Source organism: Molothrus ater, chromosome 10, assembly GCF_012460135.2.
Source record: "Molothrus ater isolate BHLD 08-10-18 breed brown headed cowbird chromosome 10, BPBGC_Mater_1.1, whole genome shotgun sequence".
NCBI classification, from domain to species: Eukaryota; Metazoa; Chordata; class Aves; order Passeriformes; family Icteridae; genus Molothrus; species Molothrus ater.
The window spans coordinates 944404-971314 of NC_050487.2; the positions used below are offsets into that span (position 1 = coordinate 944404).

The 26911-nt window shown below is 42.9% G+C and overlaps 1 protein-coding gene across 2 annotated transcripts; it reads left to right on the forward strand.

Annotated features, from left to right (window-relative positions):
- The first annotated feature begins 1416 nt into the window (after positions 1-1416).
- On the forward strand, positions 1417-26563 carry FAM168B (family with sequence similarity 168 member B). 2 transcript variants are annotated; one of them, XM_036388453.2, is made up of 7 exons: positions 1417-1529; positions 8065-8145; positions 12060-12143; positions 17230-17372; positions 18279-18456; positions 20189-20318; positions 21623-26563. In XM_036388453.2, exons 2-6 carry the CDS (start codon positions 8076-8078, stop codon positions 20299-20301), a joined length of 588 nt encoding a protein of 195 aa, XP_036244346.1. In that variant the 5' UTR covers positions 1417-1529; positions 8065-8075; the 3' UTR covers positions 20302-20318; positions 21623-26563. The 2 variants fall into 2 exon arrangements, with proteins under 2 accessions (XP_036244346.1, XP_036244347.1); XM_036388454.2 differs by lacking the exon at positions 1417-1529 and adding an exon at positions 1553-1648.
- Positions 26564-26911: the final 348 nt, after the last annotated feature.

The window sequence follows — 26911 nt, forward strand, 5'->3', positions numbered from 1 at the left end:
GGAGCTGCTGAGAGTGATGGGGGCAGCCCTGAGTCTCCTTTTCTCCAGGCTGAGCACCCCCAGCTCCCTCAGGGGTTCCTCTCAGGGTTTGTGTTCCCAGCCCCTCTCCAGCCTCCTCTGGACACACTCAGGTTTTTGAGGGGCAGCAATGTCAATCCTGCCCAGCTGTCCCTGGGCTCTCCTGTGCTGCCATGTTCAGCAATGCCCACAGGCTCTGGGCTAAATTCACCTGCCACTCACTGCTGCCTTGGCCCATCCTCAGCAGGTACCCAAAAGCTCAATTTTAGATCTCTTGAGATGGGAGCTCTGAGTGCTTTGTCTGAGGATGACCTTGACAGAGCCAGGCAGGTGTAACACTTGTAGGGCTGGCTTGCATCCATCACCTGGAGAATGGAGAATTAGTCAGAAATATAAATTATAAATCTCTTATAAATCATACCTGTTTTAATTTGCCATGTACTTCTGTTTGAGTTTTGTACATAGCTTGGTGCAGTTCAAACCTCTAGAAAATTTTCTGGGTTTGCCTGCTGAGCAAACAAAAACTTGGGGAAGCAGGGATTTTAAGGAGGTGTCTCCATCGTGGCAGTGATTTTCAGGGAAAAAAGCTCCACAGCTTGCAGAAGTCGTAAAGCGTGCCCAGTAGCCCAGTAAGGCCCTGACCCCATGTCTCAGCAGGAGTGCCTTACTGGGCTGCTGCACCCTTGGAGGCGCTGTTCAATCCTGCTTTCAGGATTAAACCCTCTTTTCCCTAATTTTCAGTTCACACAGACCTTCAGGCTCTGCCTCTTCCCTCAGCAGAAGGTCCCTGATCCTTGGGACACTGCACCCCCTGGAAGGAGCAGCTCACAAAGCTCTGTACAGCTCCCAAACCGTGTTTTCCACAGGACTTGGAGAGGCTTTCATGGAAGCGGATTTTTTTCAAAAAACAGACGTGAAAACTAGATGGCACTTCCAGAACCGTGCCAGACAGCCTCATTTTCTTCACCGTGTGCCACACAAGCACTTTCTTCAAGCTGCTGTGCCCCAGGCCATTGGTTTTATGCATCTAACCAAGGCTGAGGGAAGAGCCAGAGAGCTGTGCTGCCAGGAGCTTTACTAGAAATATGCAGCAAACCACTGAGGCTCGCAGCGACACTGAAACGTGCACTGAGACCACTCCGCTGACCTATTTACTTTCCATGGCGGTACCTTTGTGTCCCACAGCGGGCCCGGAGCTGCAGATCCCCCCCTTCCCCCGCTCGCTGAGGGGCCGGGCCGCGCTGGCCCCGCCCGCCATGGCGCCGGGCCGCGCCCTCACGTGCCCCGGCCTTCCGCACCCGTGACCGCCGGGGGGAAGTGACGTCAGGGCGGTCGGTGCGCAGTTGTGCGGTGCGGCCGGCGCGGAGCGGCCGCCCCCTCCCGTCCCGTCCCGTCCCGTGCCCGCGGGGCCGCGCACGCTCCCACGCACGCACGCACGCAGGCGCGGGCACCCGCACGCACGGCCGAGCCAGCGCCCGCCGCGCCGCCCGCACGCAGCGCCGCCGCTCACGGTGAGTGCGGGCCCGGGAACGGGGGGGACGCGGGCGGCCACGCCGGGCCCGCCCCGCTGCGCCATCCCGGGACAGCCGCGGCCCGCCCGGCGGAGGGGAGCCGCCTCCGGCCGTAACAGGTACCTGCGCAGGGCCCGCGGCCTCCCCGGCCCACTCGGGGCACGGCGGGGCCGGGCGCTGGCGGCATCGCCCGGGTGCGAACTCGGTGCAAACGGAGCGCGGCGTCATGAGGGCTCCGGCCGGCTGCGCCCCGGGGCTGCGGCTGCGTGCGGGAGCGGTGCTGGAGCCGTGCGGGGGCCGTGTGTGCCCGCGGCTTCGGGAGCTGCAGGCACCGATCCCTCTCGGCCCTCGGCGGTCTCTGGGGAGGCGGAAAGGGAGGAGGTACTAACGGGGCTTGCTGTGCTTTTCTGCATCGTCTGGAGCCGTAGGAACAGCGGGCAAATGGTGAAATCAGTGCTGTGAGAGAGGTAAAAAGTCAGGGTTCCATGAGGGCAGCCAGCCAGCTCTCAGGGCAGATCTTCTTCTGGTGGTGTTTCTGCACGACTGTGAAAATCAGGAGGAAGAAAATAAATGTGTTGCAGAGGAATGCGCAAATTGTCTTACGGTGTTTGCATTATCTGTGGGTTTTTACATTCACGTCTGTGAAACTTGATTTGTTCTTGAATCTCCGTGTGCGTGTTCCCTCCTGCGAGCAGACTTTCTGTCTGCTCTGATGCGATTTTGCTGCAAGATGTGTAATTGTCAGTGTCATAAAAGTTCCACGCTGGTAGAATTCAGCCTTTCCTGCGCGTTTGGGGTGGTAATTACACATTTTAACTCTGAGGTTGGAACGGAGGAGGGCTCGGGAGGCTTTTGGAAATTCTGTGTCCGTTGTGGTTTGTGACACTTTCATGTTATTTCAAAAATAATAGGGAATAAATTGAAAATTAATGTAATGAAAAAATGCTTTCTAGGATTTTAGGAAGAAGCAGAGCTCTGGGGCTAAATGCAAGTTCTAAATACAATTCTTTCAGGTAGTGAAGCTGTACTCTTCCAATTTGATTTTTTTCTGTTTCTCGTAGTTGATGAACTTCCCTAAATTTGGCGATAGACAGGCTTCTATGATTCTTACAGTAAGGACTTGGTGATTTGAGGACCTGTTTGAGATGAGAATACCTGCAAATTCGAAGTTATACAGGAGATGCAGGGATTGGAGCTGGCAACTTCTATCCCCTTGTGCCATAGCAACAACAGAAATTATAGACTTAGAGAAATATTATGCAGTTTGTTTAACGTTTCCATAAGTTAGAGCGGTTTTTTTGAAGAAAGGAAGGTTTTGATAATGTTCTGTGATAATTTGAAGACTAGAGCAATGCCACAATGTACAAATGAAGTTGGATCACAAGCAGGATCTTTGTGTTATGTTTTCTGTGTGGGTTTTGTTCGTGTGAATGACACATGAAACTGTGGAGTCTTTCACATCTGATCATGTTGTCTCCGTCCTTACTGACACTGAGCACAAGCAGTGTTGGTGTTAATGTAGGTGTATTTTACATAGGAAAACACCCCTAACAAACCCTTGGTAGATCAGGCTTGCAGGTGAGAGTTGTATTCACTAGAAAGGATTGCAAAGCCTGAACTGCTCCATTCCTGGGTTTAGGCTTAGGAAAAAAGAGGCATGCACACAAAACATGGAGTGCTTGGAGGTGTCTTATTCTTTCTCTGTGACAGCATCTTGTAACTCAAGCAGGGGAGGAAGGCTTGCATGGGAATGAGAGTTCCAGCTTTGTATTTTACTTTGTGTGAGCTTTGAGCAAAGTTGATAACTGTCCTTTTCTTGGCTGTGGCTCTGCATCCTCAGTCTGTGCTGTCACTGTCCAGTCCTGCTCCCTCCCTTGCACTGGAGCTGGTCTTGGCCATCTGGGGGTGTGTCTCAGTTTTCTCAAGCTGATAGATGGAAACCAGCAATCCTTTATCCAAACCTCCTCCATCAGAGCCCAGGATCCTGGCAGGCAGCTTATCTGCTCAGCTGGTGAGGGGTCCCAGTGCAGGGATTGCATGGCAGCTCTGTGAGCACTGATTCCAGTGCCTGCTCTCCTGGGCTGCCACAAACCTCTGCTCTGCTCTGCTCTGAACAGGCTTCTCCTCCTTCCTGGGAAATTCAGAGACTGCTTTTGAGGTCTTTGGATGAATGGAAGGAACTGAGTGCTACCTGCCTGTACCAGAACAGCATGGGGTGCCTTGTCTTGGTCTTTATAGCATGATCCCCCCTTTTTTAACTAATTCTGAGAAAAGTACCTGCTTTTTGGCCTTGGATTTGCATCTAATGGCCTGTTTGGTGGCTGAAGGTTTAAGAGAACATAGTGTAACCAGACTTTAATTGTCAGTTATTTGAAGAGCTGAAGTGTCATGAACTATTTTCTTTGTTACTTAGCAGTGGAAATTACTTCTTTTACATTACCAGGCTCTTATGTCTTTTACTTGTATTATGCTTTGACTGGAAGTCAAACGGGTAAAATGTAGAGTGTTATTAAGATGGTAAGTAACTTAGCAAGTGCAAATTGGGTCATTTGTACAATTTCATGGCAAATGGCATTTTGAAAGTGTTCCAGAATGGATCGATGTTAAACACTGCAGTGGCTTGGTGTGTGTGAGTCTGCTTCAGATCCTAGAAGGAAAGCATTACTGGGCCACAGCAGTGTGCTTTAGTCAAGGTGTTTGGTGATTCCTCCCCAACTCTTGTGGTGGAATTGTCATCAAAAGAGCATTAAATGGCATTTGGTAGATTATTATTCTGGTATGTGAAAATCAGGAGTAACAAAATGCATGTGTTGCAAAGGGATGTGCAGTTTGTCTCACAGTGTTTGCATTGATCTGTGGGTTCTTACATTCATCTCTGTGAGATGATGTTTAAAAGCAGAGTTCCCTAGAAGCATGCTTTTCCTGGGTGTAGCAGGAAAAGCTGTGTGCAGAACAGATCCAACTGGGAGTGCTAGAGCTTCAGCATTAGCAGCGCTTGGCCTTTGTGCTCAGCTTCCCAAAACCTGGGTTTGAGAGGAGGATGGTTGTCCTGGTATCTGCACCAAGATGAGATCTCACAGGCCTGATGAGAACTCAGCTTGATTGCCTGGCTTTAGCAAGAGTGAAAGGTGAAGGTTTGCACTTCCCAGCATCCTTGTGCACTCTTTAATCAGAGCATCTTTAATAAGTATGATTGCCTTCATTTCAGCTGAAAGAGGAATTCATATACAGTTAGCTCTGTGCAATTTATATACAGATGATGCACTGTAGACACTGATTTGCATATTCATTAACATGAGAATGCTTTGGAGGGAATGCCAACAAAGCAGTTGAAAGACACAAATTCTTTGGGTTCCCTTTATACCAGTCCTCCCTAGTGTTTGATGTGGACTTGGAGCATTCCAGGGAAGTGGACTGCAAGGTTCCACATCTCAGTGTAACAGATGCCCTTCCAAGTCAAATTATGGTAAGAGTGGGATGATTGCAACCACTGGGTAATACTACATAATTATACTTACACATGTTGGGTCCTTCAGAGCAGACCTGAAAATAATTATTTTTAATTAGAAGTGGTCTGACATTTTGTCTGCGTTACAGACTCTGAGCACTTTGTGTAGGCTGGTGGCTCTGACTTGTCTGTCAGTGGTGAAAGTACATCCCTGTCCCACCAAAAGTTGAATTAATTTGTGTGTGAGAAGTTGGAAGCACAGATTCATTTGCAGTGGAAGTGAACAGCTTGAAGCTACCAGTGTTATAGGGGTTTTTTCCCCCCTTACTTAGATGGAGTTCCTCTCTGTCAGTCTGTACTTCCTTTGAGATCAGATCTGTGTTGTCTGACATTTTCTATCCATTTCCTCCTCCTCTTCATTTTTGTGTGGCTCCTCTTAAGGCCATCTCCCATAGTGTATGTCCATGTGTTGCTCTGCAGTCCTTGTCTACTGATATTTCTAATAGTTGGGATGTTTTTGTGTATTTAGCCTAAATATTCACAAGAGGCCCTTGCTGGTTTTCCACCTGACACTTTTTTGTTCAGTGCCATTCAGAATGGTGAGAAGGTTCCAGAGTCTTTTCTCCTAATTGCTGTGGGGACTGCAAGGAGGAGCAGCACATTTGTGGGATATGAGGCTGTGGGAGAGCACTGTGTTATTTGAGTGGAAAGGTTTATCCATCTCCTTAAGGCTTTAACCCCATAACTGGGAAATGCTGAAACCAAAGTGAAGCTTGAGCCCCTAAGGATTTTGTAAATTTACAGACAAAATCAACATTGAAAGAGGAGCAGAAATGCACGTGAGAAGAAAGTGCAGGGAGATATAAAGGGAACAGATTGAAAGTTTACAAGTAAGTGAGAGTTGTACTTGAGGGAGAAGGATACACTGAAGAAAGTAAGGGAGAAAAGAGCAGCCTTGCTAAAAGAAAATGCTGCTCCAGCAAAATACACCTGTTGATTATGGCACAGAGTTAATGCTGCTAAAACTCCACAGGGCTTCAGTGGAATATAGCACTTTAAGCACTATATATAGCACTATATTTAGGCACTTTTTTATTCTTGAAGTATAGCTTGCTGTATACAATTCAAAGAGATTTGTTTCAAATGGCTCTAGGTGTGGGTCAGGTGATTAAAACATGCTGCTCTGGGGAGCTTTATTCATCCTGAGTGATGTAAATGGCAGCTTGTTTGGTTTGTAGCTCAGTGGATTCTGTTTTCTTGATGTGTAATCACATATGAATCTGAATAAAAAAGGCAATTCTGTGTAAGTAGTATTGTTGGAAAGTGAGAGGAGGAAGCCCATGAAACTGATGAATCTTCTAATTATCTTATATTGACTTGGAGTGTTTTGTGAAACCTGGTTATGAACTTTCTGACAGCGCTTCCTGATTCCTAATTTTGCACAAATGGCAATTTTATATCTGTTGTGTACCAGGTGCTGCTAATTCTCTTGGCACAGAGCTGGTTTTAGTGCTCCTTTAAAAAGCAAACTATTTATGCTTTATAGAGTCACTTACCCTGGGTTTATCAGTGCAGCTATACTGATAAACTCCACTTGGATTCCTGCCATAACATATCCTGTAACTAAGGTAGTGCATGTGTAATTAAACTTCCTTGTTTCATAAATTTCATTTACAAAGTTTCCCTAAACTGTGTTTAACTGCTTAACACCCAGTTGGTTTAAGTAAGACAGCATCTCAAGATGTAGAAGAGGAAGTTCAGGTGTCAGCTATTAGCAGTTAATAAGAAAGTCTGGTTTCATAGAGTGACTTTCTGTCTTGGGTGCTTGCAGGAAGAATTATTGAATGTCCTGAGTTGGAAGGGACACACAGGGACAATCAGTCCAGCTCCTGGCCCTGCACAGCACCCTGAGAATTCCACCATGTCCTGAGAGCATTGTCCAAACATTCCTTGAGCTGTGTGAGGCCTGGTGCTGTGGGCACTGCCCTGGGGAGCCTGTTCAGTGCCCAGTCACCCTGTGGGGGCAGAACCTTTTTCAAATACCCAATGGAAACCTCCCCTGTGAAGGTCTGTGTATAGAAACCTATAGATCTATGTATATGAAAACCTCTCCTGGGAGATCTGTGTATGTCTGCCTATATATGCAGAAAGTCAGATGATTGAAGATACTGAGCTTTAAATATGAAGGATTTTTTTCTAAAATATTGGAATAATGGTTGCAAACAGTATTCTTGTATGAGGCACTTAGAAGCATCTTCAATGCAATTTTATTTTCCTTGGTGTTTGCATACAGAGTTCTTTTTGAAAAGGGATTTGGTTTTATTCCTGTGGGTGATGCTGGCTGTAGGAGCCTGGGTTTTGTGTGAATGCATCATTCAGAAATGACTGGACAGGACTGTTGGCTTGTCACAGGCTCTGAGGAACTTGGCAGGAAGTAAACAAAGAGATGTGGGCTGGTCTCTAAATGCACAGAGCCTTTTGCCACTTGCTTCTGTAGCAGTTGGATGTTTGATAATTTAGTGCTGGCAAAGGACTGGAATGCCAGGCTCCAAGTGCCAGTAAGAACAGACCATGAGTATTTATTTGCATCCTTTGGCTAGAGGCTTCAGGAAAGAGCTGGGAAGAGAGCAAGGGTGGTGGATGGCAGAGAGATGCTGAGTGATTGATAAATGGTAGAGAGGAGCGGGGTGATTGGTAAACGGCAGGGAGGTGCTGAGTGATTGACAGATGGCAGGAGGAGAGGAGTCCAGCACAGGAGAACCCCTGCAGTGGGTTTGGATCTGCACACCACGGGGCAGCTCTGGGCTATGGAAATATTTTGAAAGCGTGCTCCACAACAGGGAATGTTTCATTCCTGAGACATTCTCTGGCTGACTGAGGGTTAGGATGCTTTGAAACTTCTTCCTGCAGTGATTCTTTCCTGCCTGTAGCTACAGTTTTAAAGTTGAGAAGTGGTGGAATTGCTCCTTTTTCGTTTGTTACATTTTCTTCCAATACTTGTTTCCAGTTTCATATTAATTGTTGCAATTTCAAGCTTTGCCTACACTGAAGTAAATCCTATTTTTCTTTCTTTATTTCCTGATTCAGTTACTGAAATCATGAATCCTGTGTATAGCCCGGGATCTTCTGGGGTTCCCTATGCAAATGCCAAAGGAATTGGTTATCCAGGTAAGCAGCTCCGTTTTCTGCCGAGTTTTGGTTACACTGCTCTTTGCTCATGGTCAAGAAGAAACAGTCACTTATGAATGCCTTCATGTAAATCTGTCTTGGGATTGGGATGAGGTTGCTTTTAAATTTAAAAAGTGACATTTCAAGAGTGATGTTATTTCTTCTGTTATATTTCTAACTTCAGTATCTCTTCCAATGCAGCTTATTTTAGGAGTTCTAATAATTACGCCCTGCAAGAAGAGGAGGCAATCTATTTCTGCTGCCAGTTGACTGGCACTGTTAACCTTTTTATCCTCTAATTCTTGTTCATGCTGTCTGTTCTCTCACTGCCCAAAGCATGACATCAAAGGTGGCACCAAGAAAATGTTTTTGAAACGGAAATACATTTAATTTATTGTTTTATCTGCTTCTCATTGACTTACAGTTTTTCATTAGGTTCCCCCCCACCCCCCCATCTCCTAATGTATGTGCAAGGAGGCTTCATTTCTGATGTCTCTATAGTCTAAAAGTTGGATGAGGCAAAATTAGATTTGGACAGAACTTTCCAGGAAGGCTGAAGAGAAGCCTGGGTGCCTCTGGGAGACATTTCAAGCAGCATGTCTTGATGCTGTCTTTTTTTTCTGTTATCTGACAGAAGGGAGTTTCCATCCTGGGAGAGGCTGCAGGGTCTTTTCTGCTCAGCTTTGCATTTCATAAGAAGTCAAACTTCTTTAGCTTTTACAGGGAGGCAGTTTTATGATTTAGTTGGTATCTGTGTTGGGAGGCAGAAATTATTCTGTGCTGCTACTGTTTATATTCTTGGTAGCTGTACTATATTTTCCTAGTGGTATTTACCATTCCTAAATCTGTTTTTCACTTTGGGTAATGCACTAAAATTCATTTTCCTGTTCTACTTTTCTCTGTTCCTCCTTCTAAACAGTGGTGCATGAATGAATTCTGCTTATTGGCTTGATTGTCTCAAAAGCATTTTAATTTTTTTTTTTTTTTGCTTTTCATGTTCCTCAAACTAGTGTACCTCCCTTGATTTCTACAGTATTTTTAAGGGAAACACAAAATGTGTTTCAATGTTTTTAGGTCTGTTGAGCGACTGGAATGGTGCAGTAATAAATTATAAAGCTGGCACTATGTAACCATAAGTCCTGCAGGATGGTTTTACTCCCTGAGTTATAAAGGCTGTAGTAATCTTATAACAAGGCAAGCAGCAGAGGCTTACTAATTAATGTAATATATGGGACAGTAATTTCTGTATTTATAATGGATTGCTTTTTCCAGCCTTTCCTTTGTTTTAGATAAAGATTATTATGGATTATTTGAATATAACTTCATATCTTTAGCTCTGTTCATTTTCTAAACTCAGATTTATATTAGCCAGGTTGGGATTTGTACTTATCAGTATCTACATATTGCATTGAGGCTTTTGTCTATACTAAACTAAGTTGTATCTTAATTTATTTAGGACAAAATACTATTGTAAATTCATAAATAGCAGTTTAAACAACATTACAATCTCCAATATCTTATTCTACTATTATATATACTAGACTATATTTTTAATTATGTAAGTACTTTGCTTGCTATTCTGCATAACTGAAATATCTGGAATTGAAATAGAATTGTTGCAGAAGTGCCTTAAATGTCATGCTACAAGGTGGTTACTTAGAATTCTCCCTTGCAGCAGTTGATGTGTCAGTTCATGCAATTTTGACCCCTAAATTCAGCTTAGTCAATGATGTGTTACTCCATTAGATAGTTTGCTGAGTGCCTGGTCCAGGCTTTAAGATTGTGGGATAAATACAAAGCACATTCTCTAAAATGAAAAGTAGAATTGCATTTTAGGATTTTTTTTAAATGTTGCATGACTAACTCCCTCTTCTTTGCTTCTCCTAAATTAAAAGCTGCAGATTCTCCACTCCAAATCATTGCATTTACATGGGTTGCATGGTGATAGAAAGTGAGGAACACAGCAGTAGGTGGAATGCATTACTGAAAGGCAATGTGTTTCTAAAGCTGTTGCATATTTAATAACTGTTTATATTATACTACACCTATTTTAGACTGCTGGATAGTTTTACAGCAGCAAGAAATCAATATTCAAATGTTCTATGTGGATGGAAGTTCCTTGTAGAAGCTAAAACTGCTGCTTGCTGTAGTTACATTTTCCACAAATGACCTGTTTCTTGTGTAGCTCAGTGCTCCTCAGTGCACCTAAAGCTGTGAACAAAGAAAGAAAGGACTGAAAGTGTTTCCCACACACACTGTTGCAGATGTGTAGTGTGTTTGAGTAAGGTTAAGTTGTACTAAAGCTTTGCACCAGCACCTTGGGAGTTTGAAAACTGAAGAGCTATTTACACTCTGAAAATTGTTACGACTTGGAGATGTTATTTTTAACTTTGATTTTTAAGCCTAAGGCTTTTCTTAGTCTTCTCCATGCTGACCACCTCACAGTAGTGCCAAGTGTATGTCACTTGATATGTTTACAGAGTGCTTTACAAAACTGGGTTAGCATATATAGTCCTGAGCTAAGTAATTCTTATTGTTGGGAGTAATTGCTGAGGACTCTGGGGTTCATAGTGAAAAAAAAACCCTTCCCATTTGAACAGCAGTTTAAAACTGAGCTCTGAGTCTGACAGTGGGTATGCAAATATTAATTGCCTTTTATCTGAAGGAGCTGAAATCTTTCTAAGTAGAGAGCAGAACGTGGTAGGAACTCCATCTTTCTGAATACAGACATTACTTGGCTTTACAGATTTGAATAATGTAAATAGGTTCTTGGGAAAACTAATAGCTATGATTAATTCAGAAATTTCACTTAATCTGAACAAGCTTTGTGTCTTTCAGGTAACAAGCTTTTGCTCGTGCTGTGTTGTGCCTTACACTGGAGTATATCACAGTGTTCTCTGGTGCAGAAGTGTTTCACTGTCATTTTGCCAGTACCTCTGTGAATCACTCGTTACTGCTGTCACAGTGTGTGTCTGAACCTGGGGAGCTTCTTTAGTACCCAGTGTAGTAGCAAATATGTGTCAAATTCAGCAAGCAATTTGGGCTGCTACTGCTTTGTACTTTCTACTTGAGATACCTCTGATCTGGAGAGCCAGAGTCACTCTGACTTCTAGGGATTTATTTCTGTGAAAAAGTCCATTCAGATAAGTACTGTATGTGATGCCTTTTTGGGGGCTACCTAAAAACAGAAGGCAGACTGTTAAGGGAATCAAAAGTTACATTTATTGAAGGGCCTTAAGGTACCCAGGGTATTCAGGGCAGACAAAGCCCCCCAGGGGCTACACCCAAAATGGACCATGGCTCACAGGTTTTCACACTTTTGTAAGTTTGGTCCATTTGCATATTGGGGGTCAATCTTCAATTCCAGCTTCAGGTAATGAAATCATTTGCCTCAAGTTTGCTCCCCCCAACTCACTTTTGTTTCCATCTCTGGGGCCTGAGGCAGTGAGGTGTCCTTGATTGCCAGGCCTGGAGGGGAATTGTTTTTTCTGACCAAAATGTGAAGACAGTAGCTAATACTCTATATGGAGCTTAGAGCTAGAAAGTAAAGAATTGCAGGATTACAAATATATGAAAAACACAAAAGTGAAAATCTTAAGGCATTGTTTGTATGTCACACCAGGAGGAGGAGTGCAGGACAGTTACACAAAACTTGGTTTTGCAACTAACTTAAGAGTTACTTGACCAACAGAGATGGCTGGAAGAGGGCTGGAAGAGAGAATGGACTTGTGAAACCATAGCTGCTCTCTTCACTTAGCATTCATCTTCAGGGGGCTTGGCAGAGGAAGATTGCAATGTTTTATTTGAGGAGATGTGATTGAAGGCTGTTGGCTTGCCTCAGTTAAAGCATGTGCAGTGGAGCTTTGAGAGTAAAGTCAGCCTAGAAGGTAACTGTGGTGTGTTCTTTCTCCCAGCTGGCTTCCCAATGGGCTATGCAGCGGCTGCTCCTGCCTACTCCCCCAACATGTATCCTGGAGCAAATCCTACCTTCCAAACAGGTATGTGGGACTGGGGGCTCACAGCAGGGACTGGCCTTTGCAAGGGCTTGGAGGCAAGAATGAGGAAAAGCTGTAGGGGCTCACAACAACACTTCTACTGTGGGATAAGTTTTATATTGCCTTGAACATGACTCATGAGGAATCATCTGATAAATTAAAAATATTATAATCTTAAGTCATACTGCATGCACCTTTCAAGAAGGGAACACCTGAGGTTTTAGCTGTTTTTTTCTGTATTTCCAGATGATTCTTGAGGTTTGCATTGCATTTCTCTTTGCTGCTTCTTTCATGGCTCTGCTTGCTTTGCATCCTTCTGGTCATTTCCAGATTCCTGTTTTTTCTTCTGTCTATTATCCTCAAGACTTTTCTATTTTATCCCTTTCTTAAATTGTATCTTTCCAAGTTCAGCTTGCTGGCTTCTCTCTGCCCTTAGGATTGTCTTGCACAAGCTGATGGTTGCTGGATAAATTCACCATTGTGGATGCAGGGCAAGGACTCAGGTTACTGCACTTTCATGGGTGTCATTTAAGGAAGGGAATGGGATGAGCCTAGCAAAAGGGGAGTGGGAAAACAAACAAGAACAAGGCACTCACCAAAGTTTTTTTTGTGTAGTTCTGCTTTCACTAGTAAAACATGATTTTAATGTGCTAGTCCTCAAACCAAACAGAAGCTGGTAGTGTTTAATTTCCACTTAAAGCAGGAACATGCTGAGACAACAGTGTTCTCCCTATGGTTATTTTGTATAGGAAGGAATTCCTTACATTGCTTTGTTAATGTAGAGCTGGGCATCCTCAGAACTCTTCCACTTCCATGTATCATGCCAGTTTTCCAGAGCTACATGTGGCACAAAACCAAATCTGTCCCTGAATGCCCTTGTGTAATTTCTGGCAGTAGGAAAGGATTCTGCTTGAAATTGGGAATCTTATGCTGTGGGAGCTTGCTTGGTATTGAAGTTCAGTTTGTAATGGTTGGACTTCATTAACTACCAGGAGACTCCTCATGGTATGGCAGCAATTAGTGAGACAAAAGACTCATGTAAAATGTTTGCCTGCAGAACCTGTTAAAAGTGTGTAGCTTTCCTTGGAACTGTGTGGGATTCTGTTGGTACAACCTCTGTCACTGTTCAGTTTGCTGCTTAGAGGCAGAATGAGTGCAGGCTTGCACTTTGTCTTGTCTTTGGCCTTGAATTTAAAGTAAGGAGGCAGATTAATGTTAGAGATAGCAGAAACTAAAAAAATCCAGTCCCATGGCTGGGTATTGCCGCTGTGCCAGTATCATATCTGGTGATGCCAGCTTGCATCTGCACTGGATTGCTCCAGAGCTCACCCTGAGAGCCATGTTCAAGGGAGAGCAGTTCCCATCGGGGGGATCCCTTTGCTCAGGTGGCAGAGCCCCACGTGGGTTTTGATTATTTGGATTATTTCTGTCAGGCCTCTCAGTTTCACTGCCTTCTGTGCTGCCCTGCGTGTATCCTGCAGCTGTGCTGAGCAGGAGCTGCAGGCTCTGATGCTAGGAGCAGGTAACTGAAGGTAGCTCCAGTCCTAGTACAGGCTGCAGTTGGTAAATCCTGCTGCAGGAAGCTGAGGAAAAGCTGCATGGAATCAATTGAACAAACCATGGGAATTCTGGCAAAGATTCTAGACCTGTTAGACTTAGTCATGTTGTAATATTAGTTTGCATTGATTAATCTTGGAATATATCTCATGCTATATACCAAAGTCAAAGAAAGAACCTTTTCACTTCTAAGAAAAAGAAATAAATAAAGATGCATAAAAATCATATTCTGCCATTGAATATCATTAATTTTTTAAAAACTAGTACTGAGTCTTTATTGCTGTTGAATAGGAAGTACACTTTTATTTCAGAGCTAAGAATAGCTTTCATTTTTAGCTGCTCTTCAATCTGTGAACAAAAGTTCAAAATGTACAGACCTCTAATTCAGGCAGATAACAACTTAGAGTACTTTGTCCTAACAGCTGGGATGTTTTTATATCTTTTTTTAACCTTTCTGATGTAACAGCTTGTTTGTAGAATCAAAGCTTTTGTAAATTCATACTACACAGCAGTATTTGAATGTGCTGTGCCACTGCTGTTACAAAAGGGTGCTTTTTTACAGGTAACTGTCTTAAATTACTGTGGTTTTGACTTCTCCTGTCATTTACTGTTAAGGTCTTTGTTCCATATTATGGAGAAGAAAAAATGGATGCAATGGCAGAATACCTCTTGTGCAGATTTACCCCTTTGCAAGAATGAAAGGGAAATTGCCTGTGCAGCTGCATCAGTGGGTTTTTAGAATGAAAGTGGGCTTCACTGAGGACATGGTTGCAGTGATTCTTCACATTCAGCATTTTGTAGCTGAGGTTTTCACCACAAATAGCTCTCCATACTAATAGAAGTTACTTCCTCAGCATGCTGGATCTGTGAAATACTTAGGATCTCTAAAAGCAGGAGTTCAGAGTAAGTGCTGTGGTAGAGCTTTTTTAAAGGTAAAAATTCTATTACAAAGAAACAGTCAGCCTATTTCTTTGTTAGCTAAGCAACTTTTAGTTTGAAGGGTGTCATGAAATTGCAAAGAAGCCCAGACTTCTTCAAGAAGAATGAAGGTCACGTGTCATCATGCTGTTTGCACAGGCTGATTTTTGACAGCACAAATGCCACAAATTCTCTCTGCTGTACAACTTCAGATCTGTTCTCTATATTGAAGTCAGCCCATTCCAGGCAGTTTTTAAAATCAACCTGATCTCTACTCTGATACTCTTTTTTTTTTCTATAATTACCAAGTGTCTGTTCTTTCTTGCACTGCCTTGGTACTAATTTATTCAATTCCAACTAATTACAAATTGTACCTGTGGATGTTGTGTCTCCCACTGTGGTAGAGACCTGCATGAAATCCAAGATCTTTTCACAGCAGCACAGGAAGGGCCTTGATGCCTTCTCCAGACTCGATCATGCCTGTTGTGTTAACATGCCTGAATGTTAAAGCTGTTGGATGCTGCTGCTGAGGTGTTCATATTCCCACTGGCCGTGGAATAATCTTGGGAGTGTAGCATGCAGAAACATTATACATATTATAGAAAATATATGTATAAACATTATGTATAGATAGATATGTATCAGTATATCACAGTCTCCTCCATACCTCTTCAAGCCCTTTTTCTGACTCTGAGACCTTGTCTGATGAGGGCTGGAGGAATTAAGGAAAAGCTGTCTTTGGGCAGTATGAACCAGCAGTTGCCAGTTATCCCTCTAAAAATTCCACAGTTCCAAACATTTAAAAAGGCAGGCTGATTTTGGGGGCCTTGTAATAGGAATGCCAACCACATTCTGAGGGCATCTGAAGTCTTACTGTAGTATAAAAGCAATTCTTAAGTGATGTTTAAGGATATGTCTACATATATAATACTCAAAAAGAAGATTTAAGGATCTTAGTGCCTTCCAGGTTGAATTTGCAGCTGCACTGAACTTTGCAGTGTTTGTGTTTTAAAGGTACAGCATTTCATGTTTATTTTAGCCAGTTCAGAAAATGCCAGAAAACAAACAGAAATAAAGGTAAGTTGAAGTACAGGTTGCAGATTCTGTCTCTGTTCTCTGAAAATCCATCATGAGGTTTTTAGATGATTTTGGCTTTTGAAATTCTTACTCTTGTGCTGTATCATCCCCTACAGCAGCTTTGTTGACTGCTGCTGTGTTTTGCCAGTATGATTTGGGGCTGTGTGGAGAATTGACTGGCACATGTGCTAAGTCCCCCTATGCAGGGGTGCTCCCTAATATGCCACATCCTGGTATTTAATGTGTTATTATGAAAATGTGCTTTTTGCCCTGTATCCACAGACTTGAAAAATAAGTGGTGCAAGTACACAGTTACCTTTTCATGCTTAGTTGACACAGCCAAATACTGTTTCCAGTCTGTTGCCAGTATTAGGCAAATGATAGACCTTGTGCTTGGATATTGGGACTAAATGGAAGTGTGGTGTTACATTTTTGTTAAATGGCATGCTGTGTCTCACCCCCTGAAAATGTACAGTTTATTCCAAGCCTGTGATCCTCCCCTGCAGTACCATGGATCTGTAATTCCATTGGCCCAAGGCTTATTCTGCACCCACTTTGAATCTCCCTGTTAGGCTGTGGGGGGACACCACAGATTCTCTCTTGGCCCTTTTCCCCCTAAGCTCTCCCTCTCTCCCCCTCAGAAGCCCTGCTGCTCCTGGGGGTGGGACCCCCAATAAACCCTCATTAATCAGCACCCTCAAAAGCCATGTGGAGTCTCCTTGCCTGCCTGCTGCTACCAGTGAACATCCAGCTTAGGGGCCCCCAGGGACTCCCCAGGGATCCCTCAAACCAACAGCCACAATGAAGTACTCCCATGTGAGTACTTCAAGAAATCCTTCAAGAAATTCCTCTGACTGCCCTGGAGGACTCGAAACTCTGTCAGGGGGCTCAGAGACCTTGGCACAAAGCCCAAGACCCCTCTGCCTTTGATCTTGACCCATGGAAAAAATTACCAACCTTATATGAGGATTTCAGCCATGAAAGTTTAAGTAGAATGATAGTGTATTTATCACAGGGTGAAAAATAGATTTTTTGAGGTTTTTAGAATGGGGGTTCAGGAGGCAAGATAGAGGAATCTGGGCATGTTCAGTCTTTCTCCTTCTTCTTCTTGGCCTCCATCTTCTGCTGTGATGGTGGCACTTTTAGATTGTTTAGAGTAGAAGCTCAGTGTCTAACGTAGGTGATAGGTATTGGGAAGTTATGGTAAATAATGTAGTTTTTAGTATAAAAAGATAGCACCACCTCTGAGGTGAGCAGTGTGCCTCTGTCTGACCTGCCAGACAGATCTCAGCAGGTCAGAGAAAGAATGTTCTAGATAAGAAACAATAAACAACCTTGAGAATGAGAACAAGGAATCCTGACTCCTCCTTAGACTGCCAGGCTGGGAAAAGAAGCTTGTACGTATCTCAGAGTCACTGTGGCCAGCAGAGGCTCTGAGACCCATGAAGCTTATGGAGCTGGGGAGTATGAAAATGGTTGCAGCTGCTTCTGGCAAGCAGCATGCTCAGAGTGTGACTGCAGGTTTCCTCTGTTGCAGGTTACACGCCAGGCACCCCGTACAAGGTGTCCTGTTCACCCACCAGTGGGGCAGTGCCGCCCTACTCATCCTCACCCAACCCCTACCAGACTGCTGTGTACCCAGTCCGAAGTGCCTACCCCCAGCAGAACCCGTATGCACAGGTACGTGGGCAGAGCCACACAGTGCCTCTGGGGGCACCTCTGTGTCCCTGGCATCTCTCTGGGAACTCTGAACTTTTCATCTCATTCATTTCTTTGTGCATTGGGAGAATGTTTAGCTGCCTGCTGTAAGAATTCTTAGTACAGTGATTTAGTGTGTCTGCAGTTTTACATCCTCTCTTGCCTGACAGTTACTCAGCACTTACTGGTAATGTGCTCACTTTTTGAAGAGACACTAAATTCAGCAGTTAATCAGAACCTGCTGGATCCTATAACTACCAGTGTCCTGTTTTTTTTGTTTGTAAAAATTATCATAATTTTTGTTACAAAGTTTCTGTTGTAATTTCACAGATTTACCAAGTCTCATGCTAGGGAAGCTGTTGAAAACTATTACAAAGGATAGAATTAAGACACTTCAGTAAATATGATATTTTAGGGAAAAGTTGGCCTTCTTTGTGTAGTGGAAACTCACCTGGCATGTAAAGACTAGCTGAAGAGGATTAATAAGCATGTAATAAGTTTTACTCAGTCTGGTTTGTGTACTTGGATTTGCCAAAACCATTGGATTCTTTTACTAAAAGCAACTGAATAAAAAGTTGTGAATTAATGAAAAGTCCTGTTATGGATTAATATATGAAAGGGATCAAAAGGAAGGGAATGAATGAGCCCTTATGGTTGAGCTACTAAGGTCCCTACTTCACATGTTATCCTAAATGCCTTAAAAAGGGATGAAATGTTAAATTGCAAATGAAACTATTTTAATAGTTACAATAAATGTTTCAGCTTCTGCTCTGTAAATTCGTTGCATTTAGAGTAATACTTTTATTTTATGATACATTTGTGAAAGAAGCTATCATTTATCTACAGATACACTGTAATTACTTCTTGTACTGTTTTTTTCCCCAACAGCAAGGCACTTACTACACACAGCCTTTGTATGCAGCACCACCCCACGTAATCCACCACACCACAGTCGTGCAGCCCAATGGAATGCCAGCAACCATGTACCCTGCTCCGATCCCGCCGCCCCGAGGGAACGGGGTCACCATGGGCATGGTGGCTGGGACCACCATGGCAATGTCAGCAGGTGGGTGCACTCACACCAGGCCTTCTTCTCAGTGCAGCTCTCCTTTGAGCCTGGGAGGAGCACAGCTACATTGCAAAATGTGATGCCACAGGTGCACTTGACAAAATGGTGCAAATGTCAGTTCAGAAGGACTCGTGCAGGTCGTGTGTCTTCACAGATTCACAGAATGACCAGGTTGGAAGAGACCTCCAAGACCATCAAATCCAACCCAACAGCTCAACTAAACCCTGGCACCCAGTGCCACATCCAGGCTTTGTTAAACACCCCCAGGGATGGTGACTCCACCACCTCCCTGGGCAGCCATCCCAGAACTTTATCACTCTTTCTGTGAAAATTTTTCCTGATATCCAACCTAAATTTCCCTTGGCACAGCTTGAGGCTGTGTGCTCTGGTTGTGTCAGTGCTGCTGGAGAAAGAGCCCAGCCCCAGCTGAGCACAGGCACCTTTCAGGAGCTGTGAGAGTGATGAGGGCAGCCCTGAGTCTCCTTTTCTCCAGGCTGAGCACCCCCAGCTCCCTCAGGGGTTCCTCTCAGGGTTTGTGTTCCCAGCCCCTCTCCAGCCTCCTTGTCCCCTCTGGATGTGCTCAGTGTCCCCAGGTCCTTCCCAAAGTGAAGGGCCAGAGCTGGACACAGCACTCCAGGTGTGCCCTCAGCAGTGCACTTCTGAGTGAGTCCAGCTAAGTCAGGGTTTGTTCTTGTTCAGCAGTTCCTATCACCTCTAAGGATGGAGGTACCATATCCTTTTTCCAGAGTTAGTATTATGGGACAGCAGTTTTTCTTCATGTCTATGTGGAATATCACTTACTCTTGCACCCTTTGTTTCTCCTTATATCAGTGTCAAGAGTGGGACTTTCTCTTCCCACTGCATTTCTCTGTGCCACTTGAAAGAGGCAGCCTCTTAGAGCTCAGGAAAATGCCTTGTGCTGGGCTCACCCCTCATATCACAGACCTTCCTTGTCTTGAGATACAACACTTTGTGTGTTTGTACTACCTGCAGGTCCTCTGTGTCATGGGAAATGGTTGGGGATGTCACCTTCCTATTGCCACAGTATTTGGTGGTAGTGTTTTGGAGAGAATGGTGTTTAATCAAAAATTCAGTGTCATCTCTGAGTGTTTGCTGAGGGGATGTCATGCTTTGTTACTCCCTGGGTAATTCACAAAGAAAACTCCACATTCACTCAAGGGATGCTAATTTAAAAATCTAATAAACAGAAGCCATAAGTTTGTTTTGAGATTCTGGTTTCTATCCTGTCAAAGTTATAATTTAATTTGAGAAACTTCAAAACTAGAGGAGTTAGGTGTCACTAACAGAGCTTCCTTTATTAGTGGGGAAGAAGCCTATCTGTAATAATGCAAACAAGAGCTAATTTATTCTGATTTATAGTCAAGTTATCTCTACCATCAAATATTCTTAATGGCATATAAAGCCTGCTGTGGGAAGAGTTGCTTATGTTGCAGGGTTTCTGCTAGAGCTATTTTTGAGTATTGAATATCTTTGTATGCATGGGCCTAAACATCCACTGGGCTACAATGGCCCCCTGACATAAAGGTTTGAAGAAGATTGGGACTGGAATGCAAAGCAATTCTGGTAGTTTTGAAGATGAGTAAGTTGTAATTGTCTTTAAAATTACTTCCATTTTTCTCCCCTCTTCTTTTTTTTTTTTTTCCTTTTTTTTTTTTTTCCCTATCTTGTAGAATTTTTGCTTACTTAAAAACTGTTCTCTTCATTCCAGGTACTTTGTTGACAACTCATTCCCCAACTCCAGTAGCCCCTCATCCAGTCACTATGCCCACGTATCGGGCTCCAGGAACACCAACCTATAGTTATGTGCCCCCACAGTGGTGATCATCCTGGCAGTCAGTGTAAGTTGCATTAAAAGCAGTTAATCTTTCTTACAAACAACAGCATTTCAGGTTCTCTGGGGGACATTTTGCAATGGGGGGTGCTTCTGCAGTATTCTAATTGAGCAGGAATACTCAAAAATCCTGCTGGGGTTTCTTGAGTGGTCTGTCTCTTCACAAGTCATGAATCATTTTCATGATGTGTGATTGTCAAATGTGAAAGAATGAGCCTTAAGTTGGCCTTATTAAAATACATCTGGAATTAAATATATTCAGTAATTTGGAATCATTGGTAATTGTTCAATTCAGCAGTACTGTGATTCCTAAATTGAATGTATTTGACTCTGTAGTCAAATTACCTGTGATTGGCTAAATATGTAGGCAAGGTGTTTTGCCTTGCTCAGAGGGTGAATATTTGTCACAAGCTGCTGAAATCTTGAGATGATTTGAGATAACCTTGAGATGATTTCATATATTCACTGTGTTTCATGTGTTTCAGGTAGGTATCAGTTCATACTTCTTGCAGTCAGCATGGAAGAAGCATTTTTAGTGTGAACCAAAATTTAGATTGTGGGCTTCTAGAAAAGGAGCTTCATTTTGAAATCTGCTATAAAGTGGGATAGATCTGGGTGGTGTAATCTGTGTCAAACTGACAAAAGGACTCATGTTTTTGTGATACCCACTTAATTTCTAGTTTGTTTGGTTATTCTTAGCATAAGTTGAAAACAGCTTCATTTGAATTAGTGACTTGTCAGACCAACTGAACTTGAAATTTTCACTTTTAGTCCATTTAGTTTTTGACAAAAGTGAGCTTTGTTTTAACTTTTTCTGGATTTCTGTTTCAGCAGTTAGAAGTGCTGAGTTCTGATATTGCAGGTGACCATTCCCTTTAAGTTAGTAATGTAGCAGCCATTCCTCATTTTGCTGTGATGGTACACAGCTGTCTGCAGATCTAAAATGCTTCTCATGAAGTATTTCAGCCAAGAGTCTCACACCACACAAATACAAGAAGTGAAACTTATGCTGCTAATAAACTCATGACTGCTGGTAATTAAATGTAGCACAAAATACCTTCTTAATATTCCATCTTCTACCTTAAAAACAATGGTGGTGCTGACAGAAAGCTGGACTGGACATGACCAGAGCAAGTCCATGTAGTGTGTTCTTACCTCAAAATGAGGCAGGATAACTGCTAGGGCAACATTATTTAAACTTGGCATTTATTGGTGTATGTGGTGCATGCAATGTTAGTGTGTTCTGCCACACTCAAATGGTATTTCACCTAATTGAGAGTATTTCCCACTCTTTTCCCCCTCTTAATGTAGGTTTAAAGATGGGAGATATGCAATCAAGCAATTGAGGTTTAAAAGTTGGTGCTGAAGCCCTCATGCCTCCAACCAGGACTTTCCTTCTGAATGCTTTCAACACTTGGCTAAACACTACTAATTCCTGATCACTGAAGATTTTCCAGTGCTGCATATCTTACATCTTGGAACTCCAGCAGTTAGTCTTAAAGCAAATCCTGTTTTGTGGACTGTCTTGCAATTTTTTAGCTAATTATAATGATAAAAAGGGAGTATAAATTTATTCTGATCCATATCTAGTTGAATGCATGTTAAAACACAAAAACAAAGCTTGCTCAATCTACCTGCAGTGACTGATGCAAAAACCATCATATGCAAATCCAAAGGAGCCGAGAAGTATTTTACAACTTGTATCACTAATGCACTGTTGTAATGTATGCAGGGTCTGACAAGGTAGAATCATGAAAGTGAGTTTCTTTCTAGAATGCCATAACATACATTAGATGAGTGCTTCAGCCTGTTTCAGGTTGATGGAGTTGCCAGTTTCAAAGGGGCATATTTTTGTTTAAGTGATGTGTTCTTTTCAAATTCAGCTAATAAATTGGAGTGACTGGAAAATGAGTCAGACAAGCTGTAGACATCCCGCACACCATTAGTTTACTTCATACCTTTTCATTTTCATTGTATGGAATCAGTGTTATACAGATGCTCTTAAGGATCAGAATTAAATGACAGAGGTAATGCTGTGTGTGCCAGTAAATAAGGCAAACTTCCTTGAGGCAAAACTGGCTCTTAGGAATAGTAGGAGGTGGCATCACCTGCAGAATGAATAGCATGTCCTGGGGAGATTTCTATCCAGTACTATCTTTCAGATAATGCAAGATGTGTCAAAGTGAGACTGCCACACAGACTGATAGAAAAACTCTTCCTTTTAGTTCTCAGTTGAGCAAATTCGTGCTGTTTTTCCTAAAGAATGTTGTAGTCAGTTGAAAACATATGTGCAGTTGATCCAGCTTGCTTTCCAGAAACTTAAGAGGTGCAAGGGCTTTCTGCAACAGAGTTCAGCTGCATGTTATTCTGAGGAAAGCTTGTGTGCCTGATGAGTATGTTAAAGGGGAACAAATCATTTTAACACAATTTCCTTATTATCTACTTGCAGTATGGACTATGGATACTCTGTAGTAGGGCTGCCAGAATATAGAGGATTTAAATAGCAGTTTCATTTTGGTTTTTTTCATGAAAATATTTGTAATTGAAGTAGGAGCCATTTGTTGGTTACAGCCTTTTGATGTGTTTTCTTAGTATTTTCTTTTTTTTAACTTCCTAAATTGCACTTGGAAGCACGTAAAATAAGACTCGACTGCAGATTAGCATTTCATTGCAATGAGTCATTTGTGATATTCTTTCTTGCAACTTCAATTTTTAAAGTACCTCAAAGCAAATGCTGTGGGGATAAAGGGCTAGCCTTGGAACCCATTTGTATACCAAAATTGTTATGGGAGAGATTTTAAATTTTTAAATTTGAATATTGCACATTAAAACCGAGGTTCTTCTTAAACCTGCTTGATTTACAATTCCAGAAAGATGCAATTTTTTTTTTATACATTCTGCCTGCAATAAATTATGCAGTAAATGGATATAAAATGTTGTTCCCTTTTAAGCATTTACACAGAGGTATATCAGGCTGTCTTGTTCTCGTAGGTTAACTTCCATTCAGAATTAAATTTTTTGAAGTTGTGTATCTTAGTTATGCTTTGTTTGGGGTGTTCTGCTCCTGTACAGGTTTGGCAGCTGATTTGGGGTAGCATCAGTGCTGATTTAGTGCTGCCATCCCAGTACTCTGCCCTGGTGAGAGGCTTGTGTACCTTCGTACCCCATTGGTGGTTAGAGCCTTCAGTAACTTTATTTTTTTCAGTAAGCACTCTCTGTATTTTGTACCCTTTTTTTTTTTTAAATAAAGTTTAGGTTTATTTTGCATGAATCACTGTCAGTGGATGGCCCCCTTATTTCTAATGCCTTGAACGTAACTATGTTGTTGGAATAAGTACTTTCAACCTTACTCATGAGCACTTACTGCAGCTTAGGGATTTCCATATGTTTTTATATGGAGCAGAAAATGATCCAAGACAAACTTAGTTGAATGTGTACTGCTTTGTTCAGTGTGTGTAACAATTCCATGTGTGTGTTAGATTTGCAGCTGTGATCAGTCAGGTGTGGCAGAGCACAGTGAGCACCAACGCGGGGCGCTCGTCCTGAGCGTGGTCCTGACCAGGAGCTGAGGGCTGGAGCAGTGCTGTGTTGAGGAGGAGCTGTGAGGGCCAGGCTGGAAGTTTTGCTGTCTCCTGTCTCATCCTCATGAACTAAAGTCATAGGAGAGACCTTCCGTGAATGCTGCAATAGAGAAGTAGTCAAGGAATGAATATAACTTCCTGTATATTTGCTCTAACTTCAGATTCCTCCATGTCATCTTGGAATTGGGCTCCGTGTAGTATTCCATAACACTTAGGCAGTCTCACTTACTTGAGCACTTTTTTTTCTAAGTTGCATGATGGGATTCATCCAGGAGGGAGAAAGTGTACCTTTTCCAAAGGTACTGCACCTTCCAGTCCTGAGCGATTCTGATCCTACTGGGAGGCTGGAGCTCGTCTCCAGGAGTTCTTCTGAAAAGTAACCAAAAGCACAGTGCAGGGGGATGGGGGAATATGTGTATATATAACTATCTCAATGGTATTTTGTTGCAAATAGTAGAAAGCATGGATATAAAACTGCAGTGGGGGAAACTGTACATCATTAAATAGGCGTTTACACAGCGAGGGTCTTACGAAACATTCTCTCCTGCTTTTTATATAACATTCCCTATTTAGAATTCCTTTATAAATGAAAACGCAGTATGTGTTTGCACTAAAGCTCCTCAGCAACTTAAAAGAGCTAGTGCAGTAAAGACGTTTCAGATCAAGCTTCTCTTTAAAAAAGAAAACTTTTATGGCAGCTTTATATGATTAAAAAAAAAGTACTACTATAAACCTGGAACTGAAAATAACTGTTGCAGCAATAACAAAGAGAAGTCCAAGAATTTTTTTTTTAATTCAAATTTCAAGTGTTGCGTCTAGATAAAGTATTTTTTAAAAACCAAGGTATTCCCTATGTCAGTAACAGCTGATGAAAATGTCTTTTAAATGTAGCAGCAGCGAAAGAAAAATGGCTAATTGGCACCAAAACCACATAGCCCTAGTCAGTGTGGTGGTGGTACTGAACACCAGGAAGGAAAAGAGACAACCTACTGCTAGATGTTGCTTATGCTTGTTGTAACCCTCTCCTGTTTGGAGTTTCTAGGAGACATGCAGGACTGCTGCTCAAGAAAGCTTCATTTTGAGTGTACTATGCAAGTTAAATGCTTAGATGCAGCTGTAGGTGAAAAAGTCCTTTATTTTCATTGAAGTTCTTCCTTGTATCGCTCCATCCACTGATAAAGCTAACCAAACAACAGGCAAACCAGCACCCACCAGTACCACAGTGTCTGGGTGTTGTCAGGAGAGCTGATGGTTCAGAGCTGTGCTCCAGGGTACTCAGCATGGGCTGCTCTCCTGGAGGGTCCTGCCTTCACTGCTCCTTGGCCAGCAAGGCAAGAGCATTGACTTGGAACCACTCCCCAGTGCTTCATTCAGCACAGTGCTCCACACTGCTCACGTGGGTTTGCTCAAATAGGTCAGCACATCAGTCTGACACCACCACCTAACTCTAGGGTCAAACCAGGGGTGGGAACTGTGTGTTACCACACTCCTGTGTGTGTGAAACCTCCCATCCTAGGAAGGTGAGCAATAGTGATGCTCCAGCTGGAGCTAGAGGCGTGGCACAGAGCCTGTGGCTGTGCCTGCTCCATGGCTGCCCTGGGCTGTGTTTGTGCAGTGCTCCTTAGGACACAGCCCCAGCTTGTGTCAGTCCAGCTTCCTCAGCCCTGGGAGGCAGCCTTTGGGAAGGCTGTAAAAGACGCGGCCATTTCAGCTCACTCACCTTGTTCTCATTCAGAAGTGTCAGTTTCTAATCCTGTGTTGTGTCAGCTCGAGGCTTCCTGCAGAGCCCCTCACACGAGGAGGTGAAATGCCCCAGCTCCTGGCAGGAGCAGGGTGGGCAGTTTGTGCAGGGCTGGCCCAGAGCTGAGCTGGTTCCCATCTGCTGGGAGGACTCTGGGCACTCTGCAGCCTCTGCCCAGGGTGCTGAGGGCAGCAAGGTGTCCTGTAGGCACCAGGGAGGGAAGAGGAACAGTGGGGACAAGAAACCTTTTCTTGTGCAGGTTGCATATAACACTGAAACATCTGAATTTCACTCCTAGTAAGGGTCCATTTGTGACTTTTACATCTGGACAATTCATGGGCCCTGAAGTTTCAACATCAAGAAAATGAACATGACTTTTCTAAACTGATTGTGACTTTTGGGCACTTAGCAGGCAAACTGGGAAAGCTTTTTTAGCTGGCTGCTGTACAGACTTGTTTTAAGTAGAAGGGATTTGTTAGTGGGTTTTTTTAATTGTAATGCTATTATTGGCTGCCCTCCTGTCCTAAGATCTAAAAAAGTGAGTGCATGCAATGGAAGTACAAGAGGCCCCAGTAATAGTTCTCCATGTTTGTTATGAAATAGACACAGGTTTCCTTTTTATGACTTTTTTTAAAACTGTCTTAGGAACAGTTGTATTGGTACTTTTTTTTTAAGTTTAGGTCAATGTTGTCTTCCAGAATAAGTTTTAAGGCATCACTCACTCCTGCATTGAACTATTGCATCAACACAAAGAGTGGAGATTCCATTCTGAGCCAGTTCAATTGTGAAAATTCATACTTTTTTTTATTTTTTATGCAATTCAATGAGTAGATGAGCTCAAGTTTAAATTCTTAAAAGCACGTTTATTGTAACAAGAATTGTTATGTATTAATACTTCAGTTTTCAATAAAGATTGACTTGTGTTGCTTATTGTGGTTTCCTTCCTACTGTTTTTGGTGACATCCTGCCAGAAAACATTCTGTGCTGGAGAACAGTATGGTGCATTTAAACTCTTCAAGCTGCTGGAATCTGGTGATTGATGGAAGCAAAGCAAAATGTTGAAATGGGATGAGTGCCTTTGCTCAGTTCTGATGCCTAACAGAACACAGTGGCCAAGGCTCCCCAGTGGGGAATTAAGCTGCCCTAAGTTGTCCTGTCTGAGAGTGTGGTAAAGATGTTCAACCCTGCCTTGTTCCCTTTTGAGACATTTCTGGGGTTTGAGAGGTTTTATTTTATAGCTTAAAACAAAGGAAATGGAACAGATGTAAAATTTGACAA